At 35.2% G+C, this 27,202-nt stretch overlaps 4 protein-coding genes across 9 annotated transcripts; all 4 read right to left on the bottom strand.

Annotated features, from left to right (window-relative positions):
* Positions 1–817: 817 nt before the first annotated feature.
* Positions 818–1,865, bottom strand: LOC104097952 (NAC domain-containing protein 2-like). The gene has a single exon (XM_070195348.1). The coding sequence runs from the start codon at positions 1,863–1,865 to the stop codon at positions 867–869; it is 999 nt and encodes a 332-aa protein (XP_070051449.1). The 3' UTR covers positions 818–866.
* Positions 1,866–6,213: 4,348 nt separating this feature from the next.
* On the bottom strand, positions 6,214–14,478 carry LOC138896927 (putative threonine aspartase). Of its 3 annotated transcripts, none has more exons than XM_070182591.1 (11): positions 14,241–14,478; positions 14,101–14,151; positions 12,499–12,619; positions 12,245–12,329; positions 11,498–11,579; positions 10,682–10,826; positions 9,366–9,532; positions 8,072–8,235; positions 7,808–7,931; positions 7,598–7,629; positions 6,214–6,617 (listed from the first exon to the last, which is right to left on the bottom strand). In XM_070182591.1, the coding sequence occupies exons 1-11, from the start codon at positions 14,436–14,438 to the stop codon at positions 6,572–6,574; spliced, it is 1,215 nt and encodes a 404-aa protein (XP_070038692.1). In that variant the 5' UTR covers positions 14,439–14,478; the 3' UTR covers positions 6,214–6,571. The 3 variants fall into 3 exon arrangements, with proteins under 3 accessions (XP_070038692.1, XP_070038682.1, XP_070038686.1); XM_070182581.1 differs by having other exon boundaries at positions 7,598–7,702; positions 14,241–14,472; XM_070182585.1 differs by having other exon boundaries at positions 7,598–7,702; positions 10,682–10,808; positions 14,241–14,467.
* Positions 14,479–16,792: 2,314 nt separating this feature from the next.
* On the bottom strand, positions 16,793–21,204 carry LOC138891387 (phosphomannomutase-like). 4 transcript variants are annotated; one of them, XM_070182574.1, is made up of 12 exons: positions 20,988–21,204; positions 20,730–20,815; positions 20,255–20,299; positions 20,086–20,152; positions 18,753–18,829; positions 18,137–18,172; positions 17,908–17,963; positions 17,741–17,840; positions 17,495–17,590; positions 17,311–17,400; positions 17,152–17,203; positions 16,793–17,033 (listed from the first exon to the last, which is right to left on the bottom strand). In XM_070182574.1, the coding sequence occupies exons 2-12, from the start codon at positions 20,796–20,798 to the stop codon at positions 16,963–16,965; spliced, it is 759 nt and encodes a 252-aa protein (XP_070038675.1). In that variant the 5' UTR covers positions 20,799–20,815; positions 20,988–21,204; the 3' UTR covers positions 16,793–16,962. The 4 variants fall into 4 exon arrangements, with proteins under 4 accessions (XP_070038675.1, XP_070038677.1, XP_009620815.2 ...); XM_070182576.1 differs by having other exon boundaries at positions 20,730–20,841; positions 20,988–21,129; XM_009622520.4 differs by having other exon boundaries at positions 20,730–20,838; positions 20,988–21,108.
* A 4,542-nt stretch (positions 21,205–25,746) lies between these two features.
* LOC138906478 (NAC domain-containing protein 2-like) lies at positions 25,747–26,794 on the bottom strand. The gene has a single exon (XM_070195345.1). The coding sequence runs from the start codon at positions 26,792–26,794 to the stop codon at positions 25,796–25,798; it is 999 nt and encodes a 332-aa protein (XP_070051446.1). The 3' UTR covers positions 25,747–25,795.
* Between the last annotated feature and the right edge of the window lie 408 nt (positions 26,795–27,202).

The following is a 27,202-nucleotide window of genomic DNA, read 5'->3' as shown; positions in this document are numbered from 1 at the left end:
TTCTCTGTAGCAAAATCTGATATCCGAATCTTGTATTTGTATCTTCAAAGAGTAGTACATTGATAAATGCGAAAAACATAAAAACTATTTACATCAAATTTAACCTTACATATATTCATAATGTAATTTTCGCGAAGAGGGTGTGCCCTTTCCCCATTCTAACTCGGCCCATGAGCTCAACCTACCAAAAGTTTCTCATACTCAAAACACTCAAGACATCTGGTTAGGATGACATCTATCCACAATGTTTGGTGGTGGATTTTCCACTTATACACATATATCATGATTCATGACTATGAGAAAAGAAACACTCTTTCTGCAGCTAACTCCCTGAATCTTGCTGTTGTTTGTTATTCCACACTAGTAGGAGTATTGGTTACCACTATTCAGAAAAACTTGGGAAAAAATCTGACTTTAATGTAAGGCAGAGCATTAACAAGTAGTAACAGTAACACCAACTAATTAATTAAGAGATAGGGCATACTTAATTACAATTAATACTAGCTAGTACTACTTCCAAAAATGAGCTACCACATAATCTCGAAAACTAAACACTCCAACTAGGCAGCTTCAACAGGGAATCGACGCAAAAATATAATAAGCGAAAAACAGGAACGCCCAAAATTTTGGCAGTTTTTGGCAGAACTTTCAGTAGTATTAATTTTTAGGAGTACTACATAAACTATCAACGGCCATCTTTAATATGTTCGACCATATATCCCTAGCTAGTAAAAAGTATTACATAAACATAAGAAAAATTCAAAATATATTGATAAATCATAGTATTGTAGTACAGGTTTGTAACTTTATCTAAGAGCTAGCTTGGGATTAAACTACATATATTATCTAGCAAATATATCCTTTAACTAACAGAAATTGATAGTATCGAGATCGACATCTTCCGGGGAAGCCCACAAAGTAGCATGTTGATGGTCTTCGACTTGGTATTCCATATTCTCTTGATCATCCTTTGCTATAATATCATTCGACATTATTATTCCATTGTCTTCAGCTTGAACATCTTCTGATTGCATAACGGAATCAATATATTCTTCAAGTAAATGGACTTGGCCTTCATCTCCCTGATCTACGCAATATTGAACATTCTCATCATCCACGCCATTAACAATATCCTCTGGGGAGCCCAACAAACCAAGTACATGGTCTCTAACTTGATCTCCCTCTACGTATTGGATAATATTATTCTCTTGATCATCCTTTGCTATAGTACCACTCGATCTTATTCCATTGTCTTCAACTTGAACATCTTCTTGCAGCACGGACTTGATAAATTCTTCAATTTCTCTCATCTTCTCATCATTAACTACCTCCTCAATATTGTTTCCATTTTTCTTGTCACCAGGTTTGCCTTTCTTCTTGATCTTACAAATTACGAAACCTTTGTTCTTAGTCTCCCTAGCAACGAGATAACGATCAAACAAAGAGTACTCAGTCATCAACCACTCGCCATTCACGTTGTTTGACGATTTATTAGCGGGGATGTACTTCAAACTTTTCACGTAGCCCATGAGTCTCCCTTTATCATCAAACACATCTCGACCTTTGTTTTGAAGCTTCCAAGTGCCCTTCCCAACAGTTCTTGAAACTCTTTTCCACGTAGGTTTCTCTTTCTTTTGCGGAGTTATGAAGTAACGAGTGTTGTTGTTGTTGTTGTTTCCCCTATCATAAGCTTCGAAAATCTGCCATGGCTCCTTGTCGGCGTAGAGATCCGCCACTTGCATGAGTTCATTCTGAAAGGGAAGTGGCTCGTCTCTCACAAACCCTACTAGATAGTTGAGCACTTCCCTGCCCGTCGGATGAAAGCGATGACCCATCGAACGATGAGAAGAAGAGTTTTCTGCCATTGTGCTGCTGATCAAATATTGACGGATCGGACGATGGATATGATATGAAACAGAAAAAGAAAGAAACTGAGAGAGAACGGAAGCAAAATAGCTGAAAACTTTAGTTGTTATGTGATGAATAACTATAGTTGTTAAACCCTAAAATGGTGATACTGATGAGTTGTTTCTAATTTGCTAATAGGGTTTTAGTAGGTATTTATAGATCAAGCTGATGGAAATCCCATTCCTACTAATAAATGGCTTGCTTTCTTCCCTTTCTTTTGTTTCCTTAATTCATTTCCTATATTTTCCTCTTCATGAAAGGTTGTTAGGGTTTTTCATTTTCATATTTTATTGCTTGAGATTCACGTACCAAAGAAAGAACTTTTTTCAAGTTTTAGTTTTCGTAAATGAAAAGGTGACTAATTTTTAAGAAATTAACGCATAGTTCAATTGTTTACTTTAATGATACAAAAAAATAATTATGTAATTTGTAACTTATATTACTAATACAAACAATAAAGTTCAAAAAATAGTTTCATGACTTTATTACAACTTGTAAATTTTAGTGGTGACGTGTGAAATTAACCCCATTCTTTAGGGCATATTTTCAGTTTTTTCTTTTCTTTTAGCATGCTTAATTAGGAATTTAAAATGTAGCTTTTCTTATTTATTTTCTGATTCGTCCATTAGTTTCCTAACTTTTTTCTGTTAGTATGTAAGTTTATTGGAATGTTTATTAGTAGGGTCACTTCGAAAAGGTAGTATTTTCAAGGTATAGGTTAAGCAACGAGGGAATACTTTCTTGAGGCGTAAGCAAGCTTCGCTCTTTAAGCTTATATATTAAATTTTTTAATAAATGAAATTTATTTTGCTTTTTCTATATATGGAGAATTAGATTTTAATCCCATCTATATAATTTTCCTCTTCATTGGACTACGAGTTCAGAAACGTTTCCTAAAAGAAATCTTGTTCATTTCTATTTTATTTTACAAAAAAGAAAAATACTAAGGAAGTAAAGAGAAAATTCTATGTCTAAAATTCATCAGGTCATTAGCTAGGACGCTTAAACTGAATAAGAATATTCATATTTCGTTCTTTCTTGCTTTAAATATTGCCAAATGAACCACCAAATACGAATCAACTTTCTGAAAGAATCTTAATAGCACATTTAAGACATTATCACTCTGTGAATTGGAAGGAGGAGCATGGATTTAAACAAAACAAGATAGTACCATATACTAAACTCCCGCTATGTGCGAAATTTTGAAAAGTGCTTACTTATGTTTCTATAAGTGAATTGCAAAAAAAAAACGACCAAAGTTGGTCGGTTTTTTCCGACCAAAGTTGGTCGGTATTTTAATTATGTAATCAAAAGATTCAACATCTGAGAATCGAATCAGGGTCTGTACTATGGCAAGATACTATTCTACCACTAGATCATTGGTGCATTTTGTTTTAAGACTGTCTTTTATTTCATTTATACTCTTTAATTGTATTTTCGCATGAAAATAACCGACCAAAGTTGGTTGGTTTTATTAAAAAGTAAAATTACCAACCAAAGTTGGTCGGTTTTTTTAATATTAATTTGTATTTATTTTAATTGAAAAACCGACCAAAGTTGGTCGGTTTGTTGAAAAATAAATTTTGCGGGACTCAAAAATAGTTTCCCGCATTTTTGCGCCAAAGAAAACCGACCAAAGTTGGTCGGTTTCGTAAAAAAAAATTAAAAAATAAAATATTTTGAAAAACCGACCAACTTTGGTCAGTTTTTTGGTCGGTTTTTTGACCGACCAAAGTTGGTCGGTCGACCTTGGTCGGTTTTTGCTGAATTTCTAGTAGTGATATGGCAATTAAACCTCTGACAAAAGATATAAAACCTGCATCACGCATTAATCGCGTGAGATCTCCTCCTCTCCTCTCACCTTAAAGCTAAAACTCCATGCTAATGTAGCATAAAATTATTTCATGTTGAAGCTAAAACATCATACTAATATAGCATGAAGTTGTTTCACATTGAAGCTAAAATTTCATGCTAATGCATGCTGAAATTATTTATCCTGCAGTCTACAGTTTTGTCATGAGTTTTATCCGAAACTTCAGTCTAAACATGCTGAAGTTATTTAGTTCATTTGCTAAAACTTCAGACTAAACATGCTTAAGTTTTTTAGTTCATTTGCTAAAACTTCAGACTAAACATGCTTAAGTTATTTAGTTCATTTACTAAAATTTCAGACTAAACATGCTTAATTTTTTTAGTTCATTTGCTAAAATTTCAGACTAAACATGCTTAAGTTATTTAGTTCATTTGTTAAAACTTCAGACTAAACGTACTTAATTTTTTGTCTTGCGATATGTAATTTTCTAATGAGTTTTTGCTAATGCATGCTGAAGTTATTTAGTTCATTTGCTAAAACTTCAGACTAAACATGCTTAAGTTTTTTAATTCATTTTGCTAAAACTTTAGAATAAACATGCTTAAGTTATTTAGTTCATTTGCTAAAACTTCAGACTAAACATGCTTAAATTTTTGTCTTGCAGTATATAATTTTCTAATGAGTTTTTGCTAATCCATACTGAAGTTATTTAGTTCATTTGCTAAAACTTCATACCAAAATATGCTGAAATTTTGTCATGCAGTCTACAGTTTTATCATGAGTTTTATCCGAAATTTCAGTCTTAACAAGTTGAAGTTTTTTAGTTCATTTGCTAAAACTTCAAACTAAACATGCTTAAGTTTTTGTCTTGCAGTATGTAATTTTCTAATTAGTGTTTTTCTAATGCATGTTGAAGTTATTTAGTTCATTTGCTAAAATTTCATACCAAAACATGCTGAAGTTTTGCCTTGCAGTCTACAGTTTTGTCAATAGTCTTTTATTAAAGAAGGGCAAAATCGTCTTTTTAAAACGCTTTTAACAAAAAAAATATGTACGGATGCAAACGGAAAAATAAAACGAGTATAAGTTTAAAAGGGGCAACCAAATAGTGCGCCCCATGCAATTTTTACTTATAAATTAATAGAGACTTGGTTTTGATTCTGAGCCTAAAAGAAAGACCAACAAACTTAGCGACCACCTTATGTACAGAGTGACTATTGGGGAATAAATACAAAGTGACTAGAAAGAAGTTTGTATTTATAATATATGATATAGAAATAATTGGGATTGGAGGTGATTATAGTTATTCGGAAAGGAGGTGAATTAGCTATGTTACGTATGAGAAATTCCTAGGGGTGGACATAGGTCGGTTTGATTCGAATTTTTCAATTATCAAACCAAACCAATGGTGTCGGGTTTTTAAATTTATAAACCAAACCAAACCAACAAAGTCGGGTTTTTCAATCTCGATTTTTCTCGGATTTTTCAGGTTTTCGAATTTTTTTCCGGTAAAGTCTTCATAGCATAAAATATGTAAGTTGTGCTCCAAATATTTCTTAAGTCCTTACTGAAATACAACTATATAATATGTTTTTCAAAAAACTAACACAATAATATGAGATAAGTCATAGCATTATACAAAAATATTCAACAACAAAGATAAAATAATAAAATTACATAAAATAAATATTGCTAATTAATAAGCCATAATAAAAATTAACATAATCTAAAATACTATATAGGTCATGCTAAAATAAGTATACCTAATAAGTACTAATATTAATTACATCACTAAGCACTAAAGAAAAAGATAAACTAAGTTATGCATTTTCATTATAAACCAATGTAAAACTAAAATAATTATCCAACACTATCGTCATTCCTAGTATTTAATTGAATTTCTTTTGTTAGCATTAGTATTGATTTGAACTTTGTTTGAGTTACTATATTTATGGGCTATAAAATTTATTTACCATTCAAGAATGTTAAGTCTAAACTTGAAATAATACGTTAAAAGATAAAACTATGAAAAAGTTTAAGAAATATTTATAAATTACATTATAATAAATATTTATATGTATAAAATATTTTTAAAAATTATATAAATGTGTTATCGGGTTGGTTTGGTTTCGATTTGACTTTTTTTAATTAAAACCAAACCAAACCAATTATGGTCGAGTTTTATTTTTCAATACCAAACCAAATCACATCGGATTTTTTTTCCGGTTTGACTCGAATTATTGGTTTGATGCAGTTTATCGATTTTCTTTGTACACCCCTAGTAATTCCTAGGAAAAGAACAACAGTTCACAAGTCTAAATAATACGGCAACGTCAGTTCGCAAAATATGGTTTTGTAATATTAATATCAAAAATAAGTTATTCTTTTTTGGTGATGATACGATTATATTATTATCCCTTTTACCATGCTGCTTTGTACTCCTGAGCACTGAAACCTTTACAACATGTTTTAATCAAAATGAAAAGGACACCTTTACAATCAAAGATTCCTCGAACTTCAATGATGCTTAGAAGTGTATTAGATCCATATAAATGGATTTCAGGGAGCTAGCTAGTGCAATTTAAGTAAATTACATCTTTGGTTATCTGTCTAAAATGTGGTTTTGAGAGTATACAAATCAAATTCCCCGACATTTTATGCAAAAAAACTCCAGATGAAAGAAATTCCCCAACATTAAGGAAAATGCACTTTAGTCCTCCTCGCGATTCAGATTATACGATAGCATGTCCACATGATGATGCCATTGAAGAGGAAGGTCGCCATTTACTGTTTTCCGGCTGCAACCCTACATTTTCTTGGCTGCAAGACTGACTCGTGCTGCAAACTCACCTATTGCTGTTTTACCATGCTTCTTTGTACTCCTAAGCACTGAAACCTGTACAACATGGTTTAATCAAAATGAAAAGGACACCAATGTACCATCGAAGATTCCTCTAAGTTCGCTGAGTGATGCTTGGAAGTACATGAGATACATATAAATGAAAGGTTCTCTTCATCAGATGAATTTTAGTTAGTCATAAGCATGGAATATGGCCCCTTTAGTAAACAAATTGTACCAATTCTTTAGAACGCATAAGTCTATCTGTCCTGTTGATCAGGCTCAAATGTTAGCTGCTAAACTTGATACTACTGCACTTTGACAAAGCAAAAGCTACCATGACTCCAGGAAGTGTTGAAACTAGACAGGGTATGTTCCATATCAACTTCTATTTGTTTTCTTCTCTTTTTTCTTTTTGAAATGGTAACATATTTGTTTTTTGTTTTTTTTTTTGATGACCGAGAAATCCGTCTGGGGCCGATCCTTTGGACCAACCGCAGCCTTCGAAACTCGGTGGATAATGAACATATTTGTTTTCTTCTCTTTAGAAAGTAGCTTACCTTGAATCAATTACAAATCTTGACTTATAAAAGTAGAAATATGCTGTTCAAATATTTTTAATTATGTTGCCGAGAGTCTATTGGAAACAGCCTCTCTTCTATTCTCATAAGGTAGGGGTAAGGTCTGCGTACACACTACCCTCCCCAGACCCCACGGTGTGGGATAATACTGGGTATGTTGTTGTTGTGTACTACAGTTTTCTGTCCTAAACTTGGGTACAAATTTCTTAGTTGGTCTTTTACACATGCGTCTAACTTTTAGAGATGAACAAAGAAGAAGAAGAACGCCAAACTATATTTAGGGTAATCACACTCTTCTAAAACCATAATTAACTTATTTCTCTATAGTTGAACAAAGAAAAATAAGAAGAGGAACAAGAAGAGAGAACACAAAATGTTCAACTACTGATTCTTGACCATTAGTTTCAATAGTAAATAAGTACCACCAAATATAATACACAAAATATGAAAATATACCTTGGGCCTCTCCATTGAGCTGCCAAAATAACCTATTCCAAAAGAAGACGATGAATAAACAGCTGCAATCTCAACAGCATCCATCTTAGCCAAACCACCCGCAATCTATGGAAAATTAATAGCTAAGGGTATTGGAATGATAGGTTCCTAGATTTAACAAGGGTAGAACAGAAAAAAAAAAAGATAACAAAATCTTGAGAATGGTGTTACCATTCTAGGAGATTCTGCTTGAACTAGCAGGAAGCCAGCACTACTTTCAGTGCCACACTGACTATTCTCCTGAACAACAGAGTGTAAAACTTTTTTACAGGCAGAAGATGGCCCAGCTTGAGACCTGCGCAATAAATCAGATCGGATTTCAGGTTAATAATTCTTTAATGGTTTCTGGAAAAAACATAACTCAAACTTATTGCTGGATCGCTCTCAGTAGGGGAAATAGATAGAGAAAAACAGAAGTAGCAGTGTCAAACACACAGTGCTGACGAAACACAGCATTCCCGAGCAGCAAATCCTCTCATTAGGTGCTCTCCACAACCACTGACACAACATCCAACTATAAAAGGAGCGCCGAAAGGTCCCTTTGAAGACGCCCAACAACCAGAACCATACATTGCCGCTAGACCCACACGTCCACCAACCTGTTATAAGCTCCAGGGAAGTAAGAACAGTAATCCAATGAATTTATCTGCCACAGAATTTCAGAGTAGGAACAAAATGGGCTACTGGCCTTGGACATACAAAAAAACTTGAATTAAATGAAAACTTTGGTAATAAAAACTGAAGAAAATAAGATCCAACGGTCAAAGAAGACGGAGATATTCCTGTTAGCTGTTCGAAAATATACTACAATGTTAAGACACTTTTGCAAGCATGGTGGTTGCTTAAAAAAATACTTCCCTAATAAGCCTTCCAAATCAGTTAATCAGAAACAAAGTAAAAAGTTAAGAAAAAAAAGGAACTTAGGAATTATAGAGGAGGGGAAAGTAGTAGGATGACAATCATTTCCAAGCATAAAAAAGGTAAAGCATGACGGGAATGAATTGTTCGATTTAAATCATAAGGAACATATTCAAAACCACCAAAACACTGAGCTACACAATGCTTTTCAACTATCCAACTAAATCCCATGGCTGGTGCGCGCCATCACCATCTGTTGCTATAGAGATACACCCCTTGAAGAGGAGAAAACATAGATAAACAGCAAAGGATCTTGAGGAACAAACGGCTGTTCCTGCACACACTACTCAAGTCCTATATGAATGTTTGGCCCTTGCTAAACAGTGCAAGTACTAGTTGTCCGTTTTAAATTATAAAAGAGTTCCCAGCAGCTCATATAAAAGCTACGGAGAGGCGGAATGAGATGGACAAGGAGAAAGAAAGAAGTTGCCCCGGATGTTGAAAATATTTATCTTGTTGAGACAAATACTTCGTGAGCAAATTTATCTATTACACGGGCCAATACAATTTTTAACCTAACCATTCTATTCCAGAAATATCATTGTATTCAATTACAACCTTTCAACTGCATAGTGACAGTATTCACACTTCTCCCTTTCACAAAAAGTAAAACAAATTCTGAACACTGTCCCCAGATGAAGAAACTACTACCGATACAGCAAGATGACAAGATCAATCATAAGATCCTACACCCCCTCCACCAAGCCACACAGACAGAGAGTTGACCACCTGATCAAAAGATGGTTTGGGATAAGAGCGTGAATTGCTCACATGTATAATTGAAAATGTTCGAGCATTTTCAGAATATCACCTTCAAAGCTATACCACCACTTGAGGACCCACAAGCTATATGTCCTTCTGTATCGACACAGATAACTCCAACTGTGTCAGAAATAAAGTCTTCGTCTAATGCACCAAGCATTGAGATCGGATTTCTCGCTCCATTTCCTCTTGATTGGTTATCCACTTCTGGAGTATCTGAAAGTTTTCAAGAAAATTAACAGTCATTGATTAGATATAAATGCTCAATCAAAAAGAGATGTCTTCTGGACAACTCATTCCATTTGACAACAACAACAACAACCCAGTAGAATCCCACTAATGGGGTCTGGGGAGGGTAGAGTGTACGCAGACCTTACCCCTACCCCAGAGGGATAGAACTCATTCCATTTGACAATTTCTTTTTTTGAAAATATGAACTTATACGATGATGTATTACCAAGAAGGGTGGAGGGGAAAAGGGAAGGTGAATAAATGAGGAAGGGACAAGGAAAGGAGATCAAAGAGAGAAACAAGAAAAAGAATACAAATATAAGAAGAGAAGATTGAGAGAGAGAGAGAGAGAGAGAGAGAGAGAGAGAAGGGAATTACAGAAAGAGACAGACGGAAAAAGGAGAGGGATTTTAATACTAAATTTTAATTATGCAAGTTTCTAATAAATTACCTTAGAACCTATCATCCTATTTATAAAATAGGGAGTTCTAAACAAGTTAGAACCCTATCTCTAGCTAAAAGATATGATTATTATTTGATAGATAAAACTTTAATTTTTATTTTTTTTGATAAAGTAAGTGATTTCAATAGATGGCACCAAGAAGATGCAAGAAGTACATGATTTGGCATTTGAGCTTACAAAAAATATTCCGGCTCCTATACTAGATACAACTTTATTTCTAACTAATAGATAAAAATAAAGATAGTACAATCTTTTCTAAGCTACATCATATTTTAAGGATAAAGTTCAAATGTTGTGTAGTTGTCTAGCACCCTAAAGCACAAGAAAAATGTAAATGATGCAATGGACAACCTCTGTCACAGCCTATAAAGTGTATATTGATGTAAGGCTTCTTAAACTAGAATATGCAACATTATGCATGCAAAGATTCTAAACATAAAAATTATTAAGATTTCCTTCCCCTTTTTTTGGGGGGTGGGGGTGGGGGGTACTAATGGTATCAATTATTAGTCTTCCTTGCAGTATGATAACCAATGATTGTAAAGAAATCAGAGAATATTGTAGCCTCATTTTGAAAATGTGTGACCACATTATCTAAAAGCTTAAATTGTTGCATAATTATGTATTTAACAGCTTATAAATTGAAAAGGGCATGGACAGTGGTGAAATACCTGATACTGTACCAGAATCCTTAGGGTGTGCCATCTTAGCGGCAGAAACGTCATTAACATCCTTGGCGTCATCAAGCATCCCTTTGTACCTTTCCCATTGGGTTCTGGCCCTCTCAGTCACAAGCCACTGTCTCCACAAAACAAGCTACATTATTCCACATTCCATATTTAGAGCAAATTTAACTTTTCTGAACAGAAGAGTGTACACAAGGACCTATCCAGATAGTTTAAAATGGACAGAGACCACCCTTCTAACTAAATATAGACCTCCAATGCTGTTAAATAACCATCATTGATGCCCTTAGTTCAGAGAAACATCAGCAAACAATATGTCTATACCAGTTTTTGCCTCGCAATACATCTATCTCTAGGCCTAGGGGAAAAAAGGGTGGTTGTTGCAACTATGGAAACTTAACCAGGAAGAAGGGGAAGGCTCAGCAAATTATGCGAACAAACAAAAGTTGGGAAGGAAGAAGAGACAAATTATTAGGTGTTGACATGGGAATGAGGCACAATATATGGCGCTAGTAGATGCAAGCAAAAGGTCAACACTCAAAAGACACACACAAGAAGCTACACAGAAGCAGCAAAAGTTCTGCAAACTACCCGAAATGAAATCCGAAACAAACTGCCAGCATTTTCACGATTTTGATTCAATTTCAGCGTTCTCCAGGTTTCATATCAGACAAAAATGTCCATGTCATTTTCCAAATTAGCGGGAAGTAGCACGAATTCAATTAACTACAAGCTTAGAAATAGTGTTTATGAATGGTTTCAGTGCAAATAAAAACCTATCATGAAACAAGCAAATACTACCTCTTCAGCCTCTGACACAGTTGATGGAGAAACAATGCCTCTGGACATTGCCCATGTACGAGCACCTTCACCAACCAAAAACCTGAATAAGAAAGGTAATTTTTGAGGGGTGGAGGATGAGGTGGGGAGGGAGAAAAGCTACATCAGAAAATGACAGTAGGACGAAAAAACAGTTAAAGTAAAATGCAAAAAGATCAATCAAAAAATAAAAGCTTCACTCAATTTGTTTGGCACCATTTGACTGGACACAGAGTTTAAGAAATCATGTCACACTTTTCCAAGAGCCCACAACAAATTATGTCACTTCCAAGAGCATCTCACTAAAGGGTAAAATGAGAATGTACATATTCAAAGAGGTGCCAATCTTTCTGGGACGGAACTGTGCGCAATAGAAAAAGATACTCTCTCCGGTCCCATTTTATGTGGCGCATTTTTCCTTTTAGTCTTTAACTCTTAATGACATGACCTGTTGAAACCCACTTGATAAAAAATTCACATTTTTATTAGGATAGAAATAATAAAGGACATGTGAAACTCTCACCTCCTCACATTTACTTGTTGGCTTTAAGAACAATTTTGGTACTTTGCATATATTTAGCTTGTGTATATGTTCTTCTTTGTTCGTTAAACTTCGTTTCTAGACAAATCTCGTCACATAGGATGTGATAGACGGAGAAAGTTAATTGATCTTCTTTTAAATTACTGTTAGAGAAAAAAAACATATCTATATATCACCAGTAATCATACATTGGAGATATTCGTCCCAGAAGTGGCGAACCAGACATCTGTTCCTTGACCAACAAAGCTGCAATCTGAATGGAATTTCTCACACCTGGTAACATTAACTTCACAGAAGATAAAGCAAGAGTAAACCAAAACAGAAGCAACAATTAACTAGGGGTATGAATACGAAAGGAGAAAATAACAAGTAAACCCCAAAAAGAAGTAGTGAATGGATGATTTGTTCGAGCAAAAAGTGCATGCATCTGCTCTAAGAATACCTGGCACTGCACCTACAGCACCAAATGTGCCAGAATCACCATCCATGATGCTGGCATCACACTCAACATGACCATCTTCAGTCAAATTTGAACCTCGACCAGCGTTTGTGTTAGGATCATCCTGCAAAGAATATAACAACGGCATCATGTTTTCAGTAAACATTGAAGTTACAAGTATTCTTTTGTTCCCTCCATTAAACGTCAAAATTATACCAATCCTTGAAAGGCTAAAACATTCCAAAGCGAAGCGAGGCGGGCACATGGTCGCTTCTGTGCTGTGAAGCGTAACAGGTGATATGAAGCGTGAGCTTCTGCCAAAAAAGCGAGAAGCGACAGTAGCGAGCGCTTCACTATATTAAGTGGCTGCCAACGTTAATTAAATAAAAAAAAACTGTCTTTTTTCAAAACATCATCTAGCAGCAGAGAAAAACAGCGACTAGGGTTCCATTTTCAGCACTTTTCAAGTTCAATTTCATTAAGTTCAAGCCCGGGTATGTGATTTCTCCTCCTCCTCCTCCTTCTTCTTCTTTTTTTTCTTTCACTGTTTCAGCCTCAAAATAGCAGCGAAATGCTGCCAATTTTTTTTCTTCTTCCTTCTTCTTCTTCTTCTTCTTCTTCTTCTTCTTCTTCTATTTTCACTGTTTCAGTCTTAAATTGCAGCGAAATGCTGCCCAATTTTTTTCTTACTTACTGCCTTCTTTTTTGTTTCAGTTCTTCTTAGTTCTTACTGCCTTTTTTTTCTTTCAATATTTATTTTAATATTTTTTTTAAAAATTACGCTTCACTTCAAAAAAGCGAGCGCTTCGCTTCTCGCTTCTCGCTTTAAGCGAAAAGGAGCTTGTCGCTTTTTCTCGCTTCACGCTCTTTACAACACTGCTCCAGGAAATCTCAAGTGACAAGTGAGTTACGCTGACTTTATAATCAACGTCCAGACACTTTAACTCAGGTATATGGCACGCAAAAACACTACCTTTTTGCATTCTGCTGATCATCTTTTGAACGAATTTTTTTTTTTCTTTTTCTGAAAAATCAAAACTCCACGACTTTACAAAAAAATTCGACATAATTTGAACACAGTGGAGTCATCTCACGTAAGGATACTAACTTTTTGCATTCTACTGATCATCTTTTGAATGATAACTTATCCTTCTACCCTAAAACACCAAACCTTTTTCGAAGATTTCAAAATTTATGGAGGAATTGCCCCCACCAAGTTTTCAAGAAGATAACATTTCGGTTATCAAAAAATATATACTCAAATTTCATCAATCTACCTACATATTTTTTTTATGAAGTCAATCTACCTACATCTTAAACCCAAACCAGTTGCATTCTACTATAAGAATCTTCTATATCTATTCCGCTCTATGCCAAACCATTCCATTCAGAATTTAAATTCAATGCATTGATAGAGCAAAAAATATTTATACAATTAGGTCATTTATTCCGTAATTACAGGTAGTTCTCTTAATAAGCACAACTGTTAATCTGTTAGACTGGTAACTTACCTGCTATCACAGAATAAAATTCATTGCTAGTGTAACAAAAAAATCACGTATATAACTTAAATCCATTCATTAAGCATTTAAAAGACATGCGTACCTCTAAGACTTGAATCGCGGCCGATACAGCGTCTATACATCCACCTGGACCCTGAATAGCAAAAAACCAATTGAATTTTCATGAAATACTAATTTTCTGGCGAAGGTTTGTTGTTCTTGGGGTGGGGGAAGAAGAGGAACCTTTCGGAGAACAGAATCAGCGGCGAGGCAGGCCCGTTTCATGGCGGAACGAAGAGCTTTCTCATTCGACGGCGCGTGATATCCGGCGCCGACGTGTACGGCCACGAAGAATGTTGAAGTCTCGTCAGCAACTTCGGCAGCCATTTCCCCTCTACTTCCGCTATATACAGAAGAAGAAAGGGAAAAAGAACTAACCATAAGTCGCACAAAAAACCGCTATTTATAAGTCTTTTTCTAATGCAATTTCTTTTCTGCTATTTATGATCTCTTGCCGGTTGCCCCTTTTTAGTTACACATAATTAATATTTGTCAATTTCTTTGATAAATATAGAAATTTACTAATGTATATGTGTGTAATTAAAAGTGCTTATTAGTTGATTTTTTTAAGCTTTTAGTAAATATGTGATATGCTACATTGCTCACTATTATGTGTAGGAGAAATTTCTCTTATTCTTTTTCTAAAGTCATTCTCTATCGAAGAACTATAAATGAAGAGCAAAATTTTAAAAAAAAAATTTATATGAAACGAATAAGTACACCACCAAGAATCGATAAAGGAAAAAAAAAATAAGGTGTGCGAAACATAAATTGCATTCAGTAAATATAATTTAGGCCAAATAGGTGTACAACCCCTTAAACTTGGCTCCAGTTTCTATTTTGACATCTTAACTAAGCCCATTACCTATTGAACACTTCAACCCAAATCAATGTATGCCTATTAAACACAAAAACTGACATGGCAAGAGAGTTGTATTTTACCCCCCTCTTACGCGCGTGAATTTAATGGGTTTGAGAATGTTTTTTTTTTTTTTAAATCAAAATTGACTTTTTTTTCTAAAGGCCACCCATAACCACCTGATCCCCGACGAATAACGAAAGCAGAAGAAGAACGACAATAAATTTTATTGCCGGAATTAATGGAGATCGCCGGAAAAGTCAGAATTCCGGCCAGGTCTAAAGAGGATACAAGCAACAGTAATATGTTATCAAGGTTTTAACATTTACACATCAACCACGAAATCAGTAATAGACAGAACACGAACGAATCTCCGATACCACAACGATGGAAGACCAGAAATGGTGATAAATGTCGCCGATTTTAATGGTAGCCCCCGAAATATTAAATGTCCGGTTACTTCTTTCAGTTCTGCTCTTTTATCAGTTAAAACAACAACGAAACAGAATAATAGAGATGAAGGAGGAAAGGAAATGAGCAATGGCCGGTGGTTGCTAGAATCGTCGGATTCTTTTTTGTTTCTTCCCTTTTTTTCTCAACTTGGATTTTTTCTTCTCCAGTTAGCTAAAAGAAGGTATTTTCAACCCAAAAAAGAAAGAAAAAAATTGACATAAATTTCTCCCTTCCCCAAATCTGAAAATCCAAAAACGGTATATGTGTTTTTTCCTTTTGGCAGATGAAAACGGTAGTCTTCTGGTGGTTGAAGAGCCAAGGAGATTGGGGAAGGCAGAGGTGGGTTTCTATGAAAGGGGCTGGTGGGATTCCATAGAATGAAAAAAGAAAGGGGGTGGTTGGGAAGAAGGTGACGGTGGGAGGGGGTGTTTAAAATAAATCTTTTTTTGTTTTCAAAACTTCTTTTTGACTATTTGGACCCAAATGTCACGTGTCTCCCTCTTATTTGTCATTTTGCTAAGTCATTCATGTGTGAATTACATGCACCTTATTGTTTTTACTGGTTATGAGTAAAGTGTTCAATATATCACTTTATATAATATTAAAGTGTTCAATAGGAAAAACGCTAAGTTAAAGTATCAAAATGGAAACTGGAGCCAAGTTTAAGAGGTCGTATACCTATTTGGCCTATAATTTATAGATTGCATTTGCGACTCATGAACTGCATTTTGTCAAATTTGACTTATGAATCAAATAAGACTTATAAATCACACTTATCAATACTTCCTATAAATTGAATTCGGCATATGGAATCTATGGCATGTATAATAATGACTAGCCTCTATTCTTTCTGTTATGATTTATCTAAGTCGCATTCTACAAATGCTTACATATTTATGGTATTCTCTTAAAAACAATATACCACTAGAATTATTGAACCAAAAGTGCACATTTTAGGGGAAATTTCAGAAAACTGCATTGCCAAAAGAAACTATGTCCGCACGTGAATTTAATTTGGAAAAGAAAATTTGAAACACTCTGTTTTAGACTAGTGTTGAAATTGGAGAAAAAATATAAAATAGGGAAAGAGGATCTCGATCTCCATCGAGATTATTTCTTACTCTAGTTAGGTGAGAAACATGTGATAGCCTTGCTGTTCTAGAGGGTACAATATTTTGCACTCGTAAAGATTTTACAGACTTGTGTTTGAAATATAACACTATTGTTGCACTCTTTTCATCGTTAATTGTGATCTAACATTTGATGTTTACTAGCTTAGAATTTTATTTTTCTGTAAACTGCAGAAGCTATCATACTCCCTGTTAATTTCGTGACGAACGAGATAGCATGTGTATGTTAATTTCGAATTTGCATTCTTAGAAATGCAATAAAGTCTAAATATTGGCTAAAATACTCCCTGTACTTGTACCAAATGCTTACTCTCCATAATTATATTAAAAATATATTTGCAAATGATAATAACTTTAAGAATGAAATGTACATTTAGATAATGCAGATTTTGATGAGTAAACTCAATTACAAGCATCTTCCAAATACTGGCATACAACCGCATAGAGGAAAATTGCGGCATGCTCAAGAACTTCCGTTATCCTTGCCAAGGAAAAGAATAGAACACTGCTCTACGGTATCCTCCGGGCTAGTAACTGAAGTAAGCAACAGAAAAGTAAAAAATATATTTAAAGAAGAACCGCAATAAATTTGTAATGTGGTTCTTAGGAATAATCCAAATATGACAAGAATGAATTGAAGAATTATGCTGACCTGTGTGACCAACAGTTCTTTCGGATTCAAAAATTTCGTAGTCATTTCCTCCCTGTTCAGTTATAAAGAAAGACACTCACTCTCAACCAAACTATCCAGAGATTCTAGGACCATGTAACTACTAAAGAAAAGAGCTTCAAGTATATAAGGACATAGTACCTTGTATGTCTTGTCCCCGAAGAAGTGAATTTCGTTAAATTCATCGAGGTATCTCAAGCAATATGTCTTATCCCAGCCTTGAGGGAAAACCTAACACAAGCAAAATTTTCCAAGTTATCCCTTGAGAAGCTACTGTTATGAACTAAAAGACTACTTAGCGCAAGCAAAGACTTGAGCTGCTCACATCAAAACTGATTTGGCCTCCAATAGAAAAGGTGAGATTAAGGTGTACAAATTTTTGGCGGAGCACTGTTACCATTGTTTCACGTATCTTTTGAACCTGGATATATTTTGTTAAGCCATTACTTTAAGAACAATCAAAAAGGAAGAAGCACATCTTAGTAAAATAGCTGCAATCACGATTTGCAGTACCGCAGGAAGCGATTATACTTTTTCTTTTTCTGTGATAAACTAGAATAAGTGTTTATACCTTGTCATACTTTTCAAACTCATCCCTTTCTTCCTGACTACAATTCCTCCCAATGGGTGATACATTTAGCATGCCACTTCGAAACTCGATGAATGTTCCTCTGCAAAAGAGACAGCGACTAAGATTTTTGCCAGAAACAAGCTCACTAAATCTTTCATTATGCTCACCTCTTTATTGGAATATCCAAGTCAGCAATGTAGTGGAGTGTAAAGTTAATAAATTCCTGCACATCATTTTCAGTTCATCAACACATCTTGGTCTTCCACATATGCTATCATTAGTTTAGGCAGGTAAGACTGTAAAATTCCCTCCCGACTTTACACAATAACGTACATTGACCTCTTTAATACTTGGTTCTTATGGAGAAATCATTAAGCGGAAGAAGCAATCACTTACTTTGAGCTTCTCATCGCCAAGAAATGACTTCAAGCTCTGCATAAAGGGGTTCACATCACTTTAAGAAGAAATCGCTTCACAAATGAGCAATTAAAAGAAAGAATATAGCAATGTGTTCCAAAATGGGAACATAGGGACATATCTTGAAGTCATTCCTCAACTCTTGATATTATTATCTACGTAAATGGCAGTTGGTAGACAAAGTTTTCATTTCTATGAAGAAACATACAAACTGGAACTAACAGTTCAGGACTAAACTATAACTTGGGTGAAAAGTTGCAAACTGGGCTTGAGTGACAAATTGCAACTACATTTTATTCTCATGTTAAAAAGTTTCAATAACAAGCTTATGTTTGGACACAAAAGGATTTGGTTAAAATTTGAGGCCAAATACTCCCAAGAGCAAATGAAATCTCAGTTTAAGTATCGAACAAAGGCAAAACATGACATGATATACATAACCTGCATAGGTATCAGTGTCCCCTTCCTCATTAAAGCTTCTATGGTGCAGGCGTAGAGAAAAAGAAGTCATAGTATCCAAAGATATCTTTCGACTTTAACCAAAACCACAATCGAAAGCAAAATTATAAGATTAAATCCAAATCTTTCCCATTACCTGTGTTCCAATAAGCTTCCCATCCTTATGTGCTACAAGGCCATTTTCAGAGAAACAATAATCATAATCTTTTGTAACTGCATACAAAATGTATAAGAGAAGTCAATACACAGAAGAAGTAGGTAACTACCACATCAATCCAAGAGCCGTATTTTCCAATATTTGTTATCCAAGATAATCATGAGAAGAAGTTAAAAGGCACAATAAACACCCATTTTCCTGTTGTCATTTTCCTAGATTAATTGGACATATAGCTTAAGGGTACAGCGTCGAATATATGCATATTTACCATAGAAGTGGGTACAAAAATGAGTTTAATGGATACTCTTTCTAAATATTTGAGATTTTTACTAGGTTGAAAGTGGAATGCATTTTAAGAAGTATAAAACTAAAAACTGCATAAAGTATTGACAGGAACAGATGACATCTAAATGAAAATGGACAGCATGTTGGGATGACATAAATGGGAGGGAGAAGTCTTTTAGGATGGAACGAGTAAGCAAAAGAGACTTGGGCAATGGGGAAGGAAAGAAGCTGGAGAGCGCAGGGGCTTTATGATTAATGGCACACCTAAAATGCTTAACGTCAACAACTAAGGTTTCACAAAGAGTGTATTTCTTTCTTTATTCTCTTCTTTTTTTTTTTTTCCAATTTGAAGGTCCATGTATATTAAACTTTCAGGTGACCTTCATGAGAGTCCTCAAAGACACCCTCAAAGAGACAGGCACATTCTTTTCAGTGGCTAGCCATTTGTTTTATTTTGACTGTTTGAATCATGTAAGATACACAGAGTGCCAACAGTTCCAAGTGTGTCAAAGATGGATTGCTTTCCTTGTATTTAGGCTCAAATTTTCCTCTGGAGAAAGAAAGATACTATACAACCAGAGGATGAGGTGATCACATCATGACTGTTTCTCCTTTCTTTTCTGGTCATTTGGGGGATGAAGGGGTAGCAACTTACTACATATGACATATCTACACTTCCATGGGACAGTTCTCATGTGAACACACAAGGACCTCAAAGGACGGAACCAAATTTAGGAGGATAAAACAATTTCATCAGCTTAGATGGAGCCATAACAAAAAGGGTACCTAGTAAAACAAAATCTCCAAATCTAAATTCGTTCAATGTTCTTCCATTAGCCTTTAGGCTGATGCAACCATGGTTCTACTCTTGCACTAATGCTAGGAGGAACTTTAGGTTCAGAGCTACACACATGAGCTCTAGTTGAACTGATGCAGCACATCAACTACAATCCTATCCACAAATTTTCAGGTCATCAACCGTGAATCATTAACTATAAATCTCTCACTGAAATCTGGCTAAACTAACCTGTCTTTCCAAGCTGTTCTGATATCTTGACAAGGTCTGAACCTCCAACAACTCCAACAGTGACAACCTGTAAAGACAAACTTGAAGGATTTTTTTAAAATAACAACTACAAAGAATAAGACTTCTCCACAAGGAGGAAAATAAGGAATATATTACAAAGATCATCTACCTTTCTGAGTTCCCGCATGAACTCCAACATTTCTGGAGTAACTACCTGAAAGTGTGAGGGAAATTCGAAAGAAGAAAATTCAAAATCTTTAAAGGGATGATAAACTTGACTAGGAAGTAAATTGGTTTAAAAAGAAAGAAAAAGAAGGAGCACATCTGAAACATCATGAGAGGGGGACATCTGAAACACTAATGAATTCTAGACAATATTTGTACATGCAAGCAAGAAATCTCATCTCCAATCACGATAAGCAAACATTAGAACATAGTTTAAGTTACAAAACAACAACAACTACTACTACTACTACACTATTACTTGGGGTCAGTTATATGAATCCTCCACATCCATTCTACTCTATAGGATGGAATCAGTTATATGGATCCTCCATATCCATCTTACTCTATTCAGTATCATCTCATACAGTTTTACTTGCAAATGAACAATTTAAGAGAAAACTACAAAGAGCCAATGATACCTTGCGAGGTGCTGTAAGAGTTCCATCCACATCAAACAAAGCAATTAAGCCAGCCTTCCTTACAGCCATTTAGTCTACAACTCTCACTGCATCCAAAGATCTCACTTTTCTACTTCATTTTCCAAATAAAAAAACACAAGGAAAACGAAAAGATCTAAAGATGAATGAAACAATACAAACCATGCGGTAAGAGATATGTATATCACAGTTGGCAAATGCAAAATCGCAATGTATAATGAATCAATCTTTTTGGCTTACCTTAGAAAATTCAGCACTCGATCTCTTTCGCTCTCTCTATCCTCACCGGAAAATTGAAATCCGGTAAGAAAACGGAGTGGCTCCGGCGAGGATTTTATAGCGCTTAGGCGGCAACGGTGACTGACAACTTGGGAAGTTGAGCGGAAGCAGAAAGTAGTTTATAGGTGAGCTGAATAGTCACTGGTTGTTGTGCTATTTGCAAATAAATGAATAGATTAAGGTTTAAGGGTAAATAACAAAATATAAGGATAATGGGTAAATAAAAAATGTAGTGTGCAAAATACAAACATTGGCTAATAAAATTCTTGTTTACTTTGATATTATACATAACTCCATGCATATTTTTGTTTGTCATCTTATTTAGTAGGTAATTAAAAGAGATTATTTACAATAAATGTGGATTAGTAAATAATTCAAAAGGGTCGATATTGTGACAATAATTTTACCCTAGAATACAAACCTCACATTGCCATTTATTAAGTACATAATTGAACTAAGGGTGGAGCTAGCATGCGAAATACGTGTTCGACCGAACTCTTGGTTCAAATATTGTATTTGTTTTAAAAAATTTATTAATATGTACAAATTATTAATTTAGAACCTAGTAACTTAAGCGCACTAAAATTCTGAATCCATAAACTTTAAATCTTGATTCCGACTCTGATTGAACTGCTCATGGATTTCACATTCACATGGAATTGCTTTCTTATATATAGCTAGGCACGCACATCATGGAATCGTTCAATATTGTATCTATAAAATGTGAAAAAAAAATCGACTATGTTTTGTAATGCTTCTTATAACAAACAAAGAAACTGTGTAAATTCGTCCACCAAAACCGACCGAAATCGGTCGAAAATTGATAAAAATCGACCAATTTTCGACCGCTTGTAATTAATCGGAAAAATAATGGTCGCTAACGTGTACCGACCGAAGTAGGTCGGTTTATTCAAAGTGTTGACTAACTGTCAAACTTCAATTACCGATCGATTTCGGTCGGGATTTTTAATAAATAATAATTTTATTTAAATAAATAATTTATTTATAAATTGTAATAAATAAAAAATGTAGAGTGCATGTCACCACCCGAAATTTTCCACCGACGGGACCGTGAAGGCGCATAACATTTTACTTTGCTAGACAAGCCAACGTTAGAGAATCATTAACTAATTTCTTATTACCATTCAGTAATTAACATTAATTAACTAAGATGAAATATATTAAGTGCGGAATATCATAAAATTGTATTAATTACTACCACCCGGACCTGGAGTCACAATTCACGAGCATTCTAGAATTTACTACAAGTAATAGTCTGAAAAAAATATAACTGTCTAAATGAAAGAAAACAGTAGGACATAAAAAGATAGACAGAGACTTTAAGGTATGTGAACGCCGACAGATCTACCTTGAGTCTCCGGACAATGGGTCAATAGCAAATCTCGATCAACCTGAGCCGGTATCAAAATCTGCACATAAAGTGCAGAGTGCAGCATCAGTACAACCGACCCCATGTACTGGTAAGTGTCGAGCCTAACCTCGACGAAGTAGTGACGAGTCTAAGGCAAGACACCTACAATCAACATATACAATTTAACAGTGTATACGCAAATAACAAGAATGAAGAACTAAATATAAAATGTCGGGAGGGGAGACATACTAAGGGGAATACAGATAAAGAACTACAACAGAATGATCACCGGAGCAGTTAATATACCATGAATCAATAGGAATAATGAATACAGTAAAGAAAAATGCACGGCATTTCCCTTTGTGCTTTTACTCTCAATCTCACCATAAAATTAATAGAAACGGCACGGCATCACCCTTCGTGCTTTTACTCTCATATCATGGCACGGCATCACCCTTCGTGCATTAACACTCACAATATGGCACGACATCACCCTTCGTGCATTAGCACTCACAATATGGCACGGCATCACCCTTCGTGCATTAACACTCTCCCTTACCATAATGCAATGCATGAATAACAACATGGAGATAGAATAATAAGTACAAACCTTACTTCAACATTTAGTTCCATAATATCAATCTCAACTTTGAAATAAAAACTCAATTATTACCAGAAAATTCCGTAAACATGATAAGAACGATAATTTGAACAGCACCAGTATAACACTTAGCAATTTGGCATAGGAATAAGACAATATAAGAAAAACAGAGAAACATGAAAAATAAGAAAATTGGCGGCGCATAAGTACTCGTCACCTCACATATACGCCGCTCACATGAATTTCACTTAGCAAATAATCTAAGGTTCCTAATTCCCTCAAGTCAGAGTTAGACACAACACTTACTTTGCTCTGAAGGCCACTTAATTCTCAATCACAGCTTTTCCTTTGAAATTCACCTCCAAACCACTTGTATCTATTCAAAAATGACTCAATAATATCAAATTTTGCTAAAGGAATCAATTACATTGCATAAATTTAGATTTTTTAAATTTTTCTCCAAAAAGTCGAAAATCGACCCCGGGCTCGCTTGGTCAAAACCGAGGTTCAGACCAAATTCCATTTACCCATTCACCCCCGAGCCCGAATATATAATTGGTTTTGGAATCCGACCTCAAATTGAGGTCTAAATCCCCAAATTTCCGAAATCCCTACTCTCTACCCAAAACCCCTAATTCTACCGTGAAAACCTTAGATTTTTGGTTGAAATCTTGTAAAATGTAGTGAAAGATTGAAAGAAACCAGTTTAGAATCACTTACCTAAGATTTGGGGAAGAGATGGTCTTTGGAAAATCGCCTATTGTGTTTTAGGTCTTGAAAATTTAGGAAGTGAATGAAAATTCCCGTCCAAAAATTATTTTGTTCAGCTGCAGACGTCGCATTTGCGACCTGAGCTTCGCAAATGCGAAGCTCGCGATTGCGAAGGGACTATTGCAATTGCGAAGCTTTCACAATCCCACTACCCTTCGCAAATGCGAGAAAAGTATCGCAATTGCGATCACTGACCTCGCAAATGTGGACAAAATATCGCATTTGCGATCTATACCCCTCCCAGACTCCCTTCGCAAATGCGAAGAAAAGTTCGCAATTGCGAACACAGGCTGGCCCAGCTTCTCTTCGCATTTGCGATGAGAAGTTTGCAAATGCGACCTCAACAATGATCGCAAATGCCAACCATGACCTCGCATTTGCGAGGTCTGAGGCCTACAACACAGCCGAAGCACACTAGCTATTTTTTTCTAAGTCCAAATCACTCTGTAACCTATCCAAAACTCACCCGAGCCCTCGGGGCTCCAAACCAAACATGCACGCAAGTCAAAAAGCATCATACGAACTTGCTCGCGCGATCAAATAGCCAAAATAATACCTAGAACTACGAATTTAGTACCAAATCAAATGAAAATTCTTAAGAACACTATTAAATTTCTATTTTCTCAACTGGACGTCCGAATCACGTCAAATCAACTCCGTTTCTCACCATATTTCACAGACAAGTCTTAAATATTATAATTAACCTGTACCGGGCTCCGGAATCAAAATACGGACCCGATACTAACATTGACAAATATAAATTAATTTTAAAAACAAATAATTTTCAGGTTTTTAAGTTTCATCAAAAATTCATAACTCAAGCTAGGGACCTCCGAATTCAATTTCGGACATACGCCCAGGTCCCATAATTCGATACGGACCTACTGGGACCATCAAAATATGGATACGGGCCCGTTTACCAAAAATATTGACCGAAGTCAACTAAAATTAATTTTTAAGGCAAAAATTCTTATTTTCATTAATTTTCAACATAAAAGCTTTCTAGAAACCTGCCCGGACTGCGCACGTAAATCGAGGAGGGTAAAAATGAGATTTTTAAGGCTTAAAAGCATAGATTCGAGTTCTAAAACATAAGATGACCTTTTGGGTCATCACAATGCAAAATACAAACATTGGCTAATAAAATTCTTGTTTACTTTGATATTATACATAACTCCATGCATATTTTTGTTTATCATATTATTTAGTAGGTAATTAAAAGAGATTATTTACAATAAATGTGGATTAGTAAATAATTCAAAAGGGTTGATATTGTGACAATAATTTTACCTTAGAATACAAACCTCACATTGCCATTTATTAAGTACATAATTGAACTCAGGGTGGAGCTAGCATGCGGAATATGTGTTCGACCGAACTCAATTTTTTGGTTCAAATATTGTATTTGTTTTAAAAAATTTATTAATATGCACAGATTATTAATTTAGAACCTAGTAACTTAAGCGCACTAAAATTCTGAATCCATAAACTTAAAATCTTGATTCCGACTCTGATTGAACTGCTCATGGATTTCACATTCACATGAAAGTGCTTTCTTATATATAGCTAGGCACACACATCATGGAATCGTTCAATATTGCATCTATAAAATGTGGAAAAAAAAATCGACTATGTTTTGTAATGCTTCTTATAACAAACAATGAAACTGTGTAAATTCGTCTACCAAAACTGACCGAAATCGGTCGAAAATTGATAAAAATCGACTAATTTCCGACCGCTTTTAATTATTCGGAAAAATAATGGTCGCTAACGTGTACCGACCAAAGTCGGTCGGTTTATTTAAAGTGTTGACTGACTGTCAAACTTTAATTACCGACCGAAATCGGTCGGTACTAATTAATTTTTTTTTAATTTTCAAATACCGACCGAAATCGGTCAGTATTTTAAATAAATAATAATTTTATTTATTGATAAATCATAGTATTGTAGTACAGGTTTGTAACTTTATCTAAGAGCTAGCTTGGGATTAAACTACATATATTATCTAGCAAATATATCCTTTAACTAACAGAAATTGATAGTATCGAGATCGACATCTTCCGGGGAAGCCCACAAAGTAGCATGTTGATGGTCTTCGACTTGGTATTCCATATTCTCTTGATCATCCTTTGCTATAATATCATTCGACATTATTATTCCATTGTCTTCAGCTTGAACATCTTCTGATTGCATAACGGAATCAATATATTCTTCAAGTAAATGGACTTGGCCTTCATCTCCCTGATCTACGCAATATTGAACATTCTCATCATCCACGCCATTAACAATATCCTCTGGGGAGCCCAACAAACCAAGTACATGGTCTCTAACTTGATCTCCCTCTACGTATTGGATAATATTATTCTCTTGATCATCCTTTGCTATAGTACCACTCGATCTTATTCCATTGTCTTCAACTTGAACATCTTCTTGCAGCACGGACTTGATAAATTCTTCAATTTCTCTCATCTTCTCATCATTAACTACCTCCTCAATATTGTTTCCATTTTTCTTGTCACCAGGTTTGCCTTTCTTCTTGATCTTACAAATTACGAAACCTTTGTTCTTAGTCTCCCTAGCAACGAGATAACGATCAAACAAAGAGTACTCAGTCATCAACCACTCGCCATTCACGTTGTTTGACGATTTATTAGCGGGGATGTACTTCAAACTTTTCACGTAGCCCATGAGTCTCCCTTTATCATCAAACACATCTCGACCTTTGTTTTGAAGCTTCCAAGTGCCCTTCCCAACAGTTCTTGAAACTCTTTTCCACGTAGGTTTCTCTTTCTTTTGCGGAGTTATGAAGTAACGAGTGTTGTTGTTGTTGTTGTTTCCCCTATCATAAGCTTCGAAAATCTGCCATGGCTCCTTGTCGGCGTAGAGATCCGCCACTTGCATGAGTTCATTCTGAAAGGGAAGTGGCTCGTCTCTCACAAACCCTACTAGATACTTGAGCACTTCCCTGCCCGTCGGATGAAAGCGATGACCCATCGAACGATGAGAAGAAGAGTTTTCTGCCATTGTGCTGCTGATCAAATATTGACGGATCGGACGATGGATATGATATGAAACAGAAAAAGAAAGAAACTGAGAGAGAACGGAAGCAAAATAGCTGAAAACTTTAGTTGTTATGTGATGAATAACTATAGTTGTTAAACCCTAAAATGGTGATACTGATGAGTTGTTTCTAATTTGCTAATAGGGTTTTAGTAGGTATTTATAGATCAAGCTGATGGAAATCCCATTCCTACTAATAAATGGCTTGCTTTCTTCCCTTTCTTTTGTTTCCTTAATTCATTTCCTATATTTTCCTCTTCATGAAAGGTTGTTAGGGTTTTTCATTTTCATATTTTATTGCTTGAGATTCACGTACCAAAGAAAGAACTTTTTTCAAGTTTTAGTTTTCGTAAATGAAAAGGTGACTAATTT

This window comes from Nicotiana tomentosiformis, chromosome 1 (assembly GCF_000390325.3).
Source record: "Nicotiana tomentosiformis chromosome 1, ASM39032v3, whole genome shotgun sequence".
NCBI classification, from domain to species: domain Eukaryota; kingdom Viridiplantae; phylum Streptophyta; class Magnoliopsida; order Solanales; family Solanaceae; genus Nicotiana; species Nicotiana tomentosiformis.
This window is presented reverse-complemented; position numbering and strand designations above follow the sequence as displayed.

Bases quoted from the DNA above. Each gene is read 5' to 3' on its own strand.
- LOC138891387 (XM_070182574.1), bottom strand. From the start codon at position 20,798: ATGGCTGTAAGGAAGGCTGGCTTAATTGCTTTGTTTGATGTGGATGGA. The intron at 20,300-20,729 runs GTATCATTGGCT...TCACACTTTCAG, and splicing joins CTCTTACAGCACCTCGCAAG to GTAGTTACTCCAGAAATGTT. The intron at 18,173-18,752 runs GTAATGGGAAAG...CCCTTTATGCAG, and splicing joins GGAAGCTTATTGGAACACAG to AGCTTGAAGTCATTTCTTGG.
- LOC104097952 (XM_070195348.1), bottom strand. From the start codon at position 1,865: ATGGCAGAAAACTCTTCTTCTCATCGTTCGATGGGTCATCGCTTTCAT.
- LOC138896927 (XM_070182581.1), bottom strand. From the start codon at position 14,438: ATGGTTAGTTCTTTTTCCCTTTCTTCTTCTGTATATAGCGGAAGTAGA. The intron at 8,236-9,365 runs GTGATATTCTGA...AGCTTATAACAG, and splicing joins GTGGTGGTATAGCTTTGAAG to GTTGGTGGACGTGTGGGTCT. The intron at 7,932-8,071 runs GTGTGTTTGACA...TTTATTGCGCAG, and splicing joins TGCTGTGTTTCGTCAGCACT to GTCTCAAGCTGGGCCATCTT.
- LOC138906478 (XM_070195345.1), bottom strand. From the start codon at position 26,794: ATGGCAGAAAACTCTTCTTCTCATCGTTCGATGGGTCATCGCTTTCAT.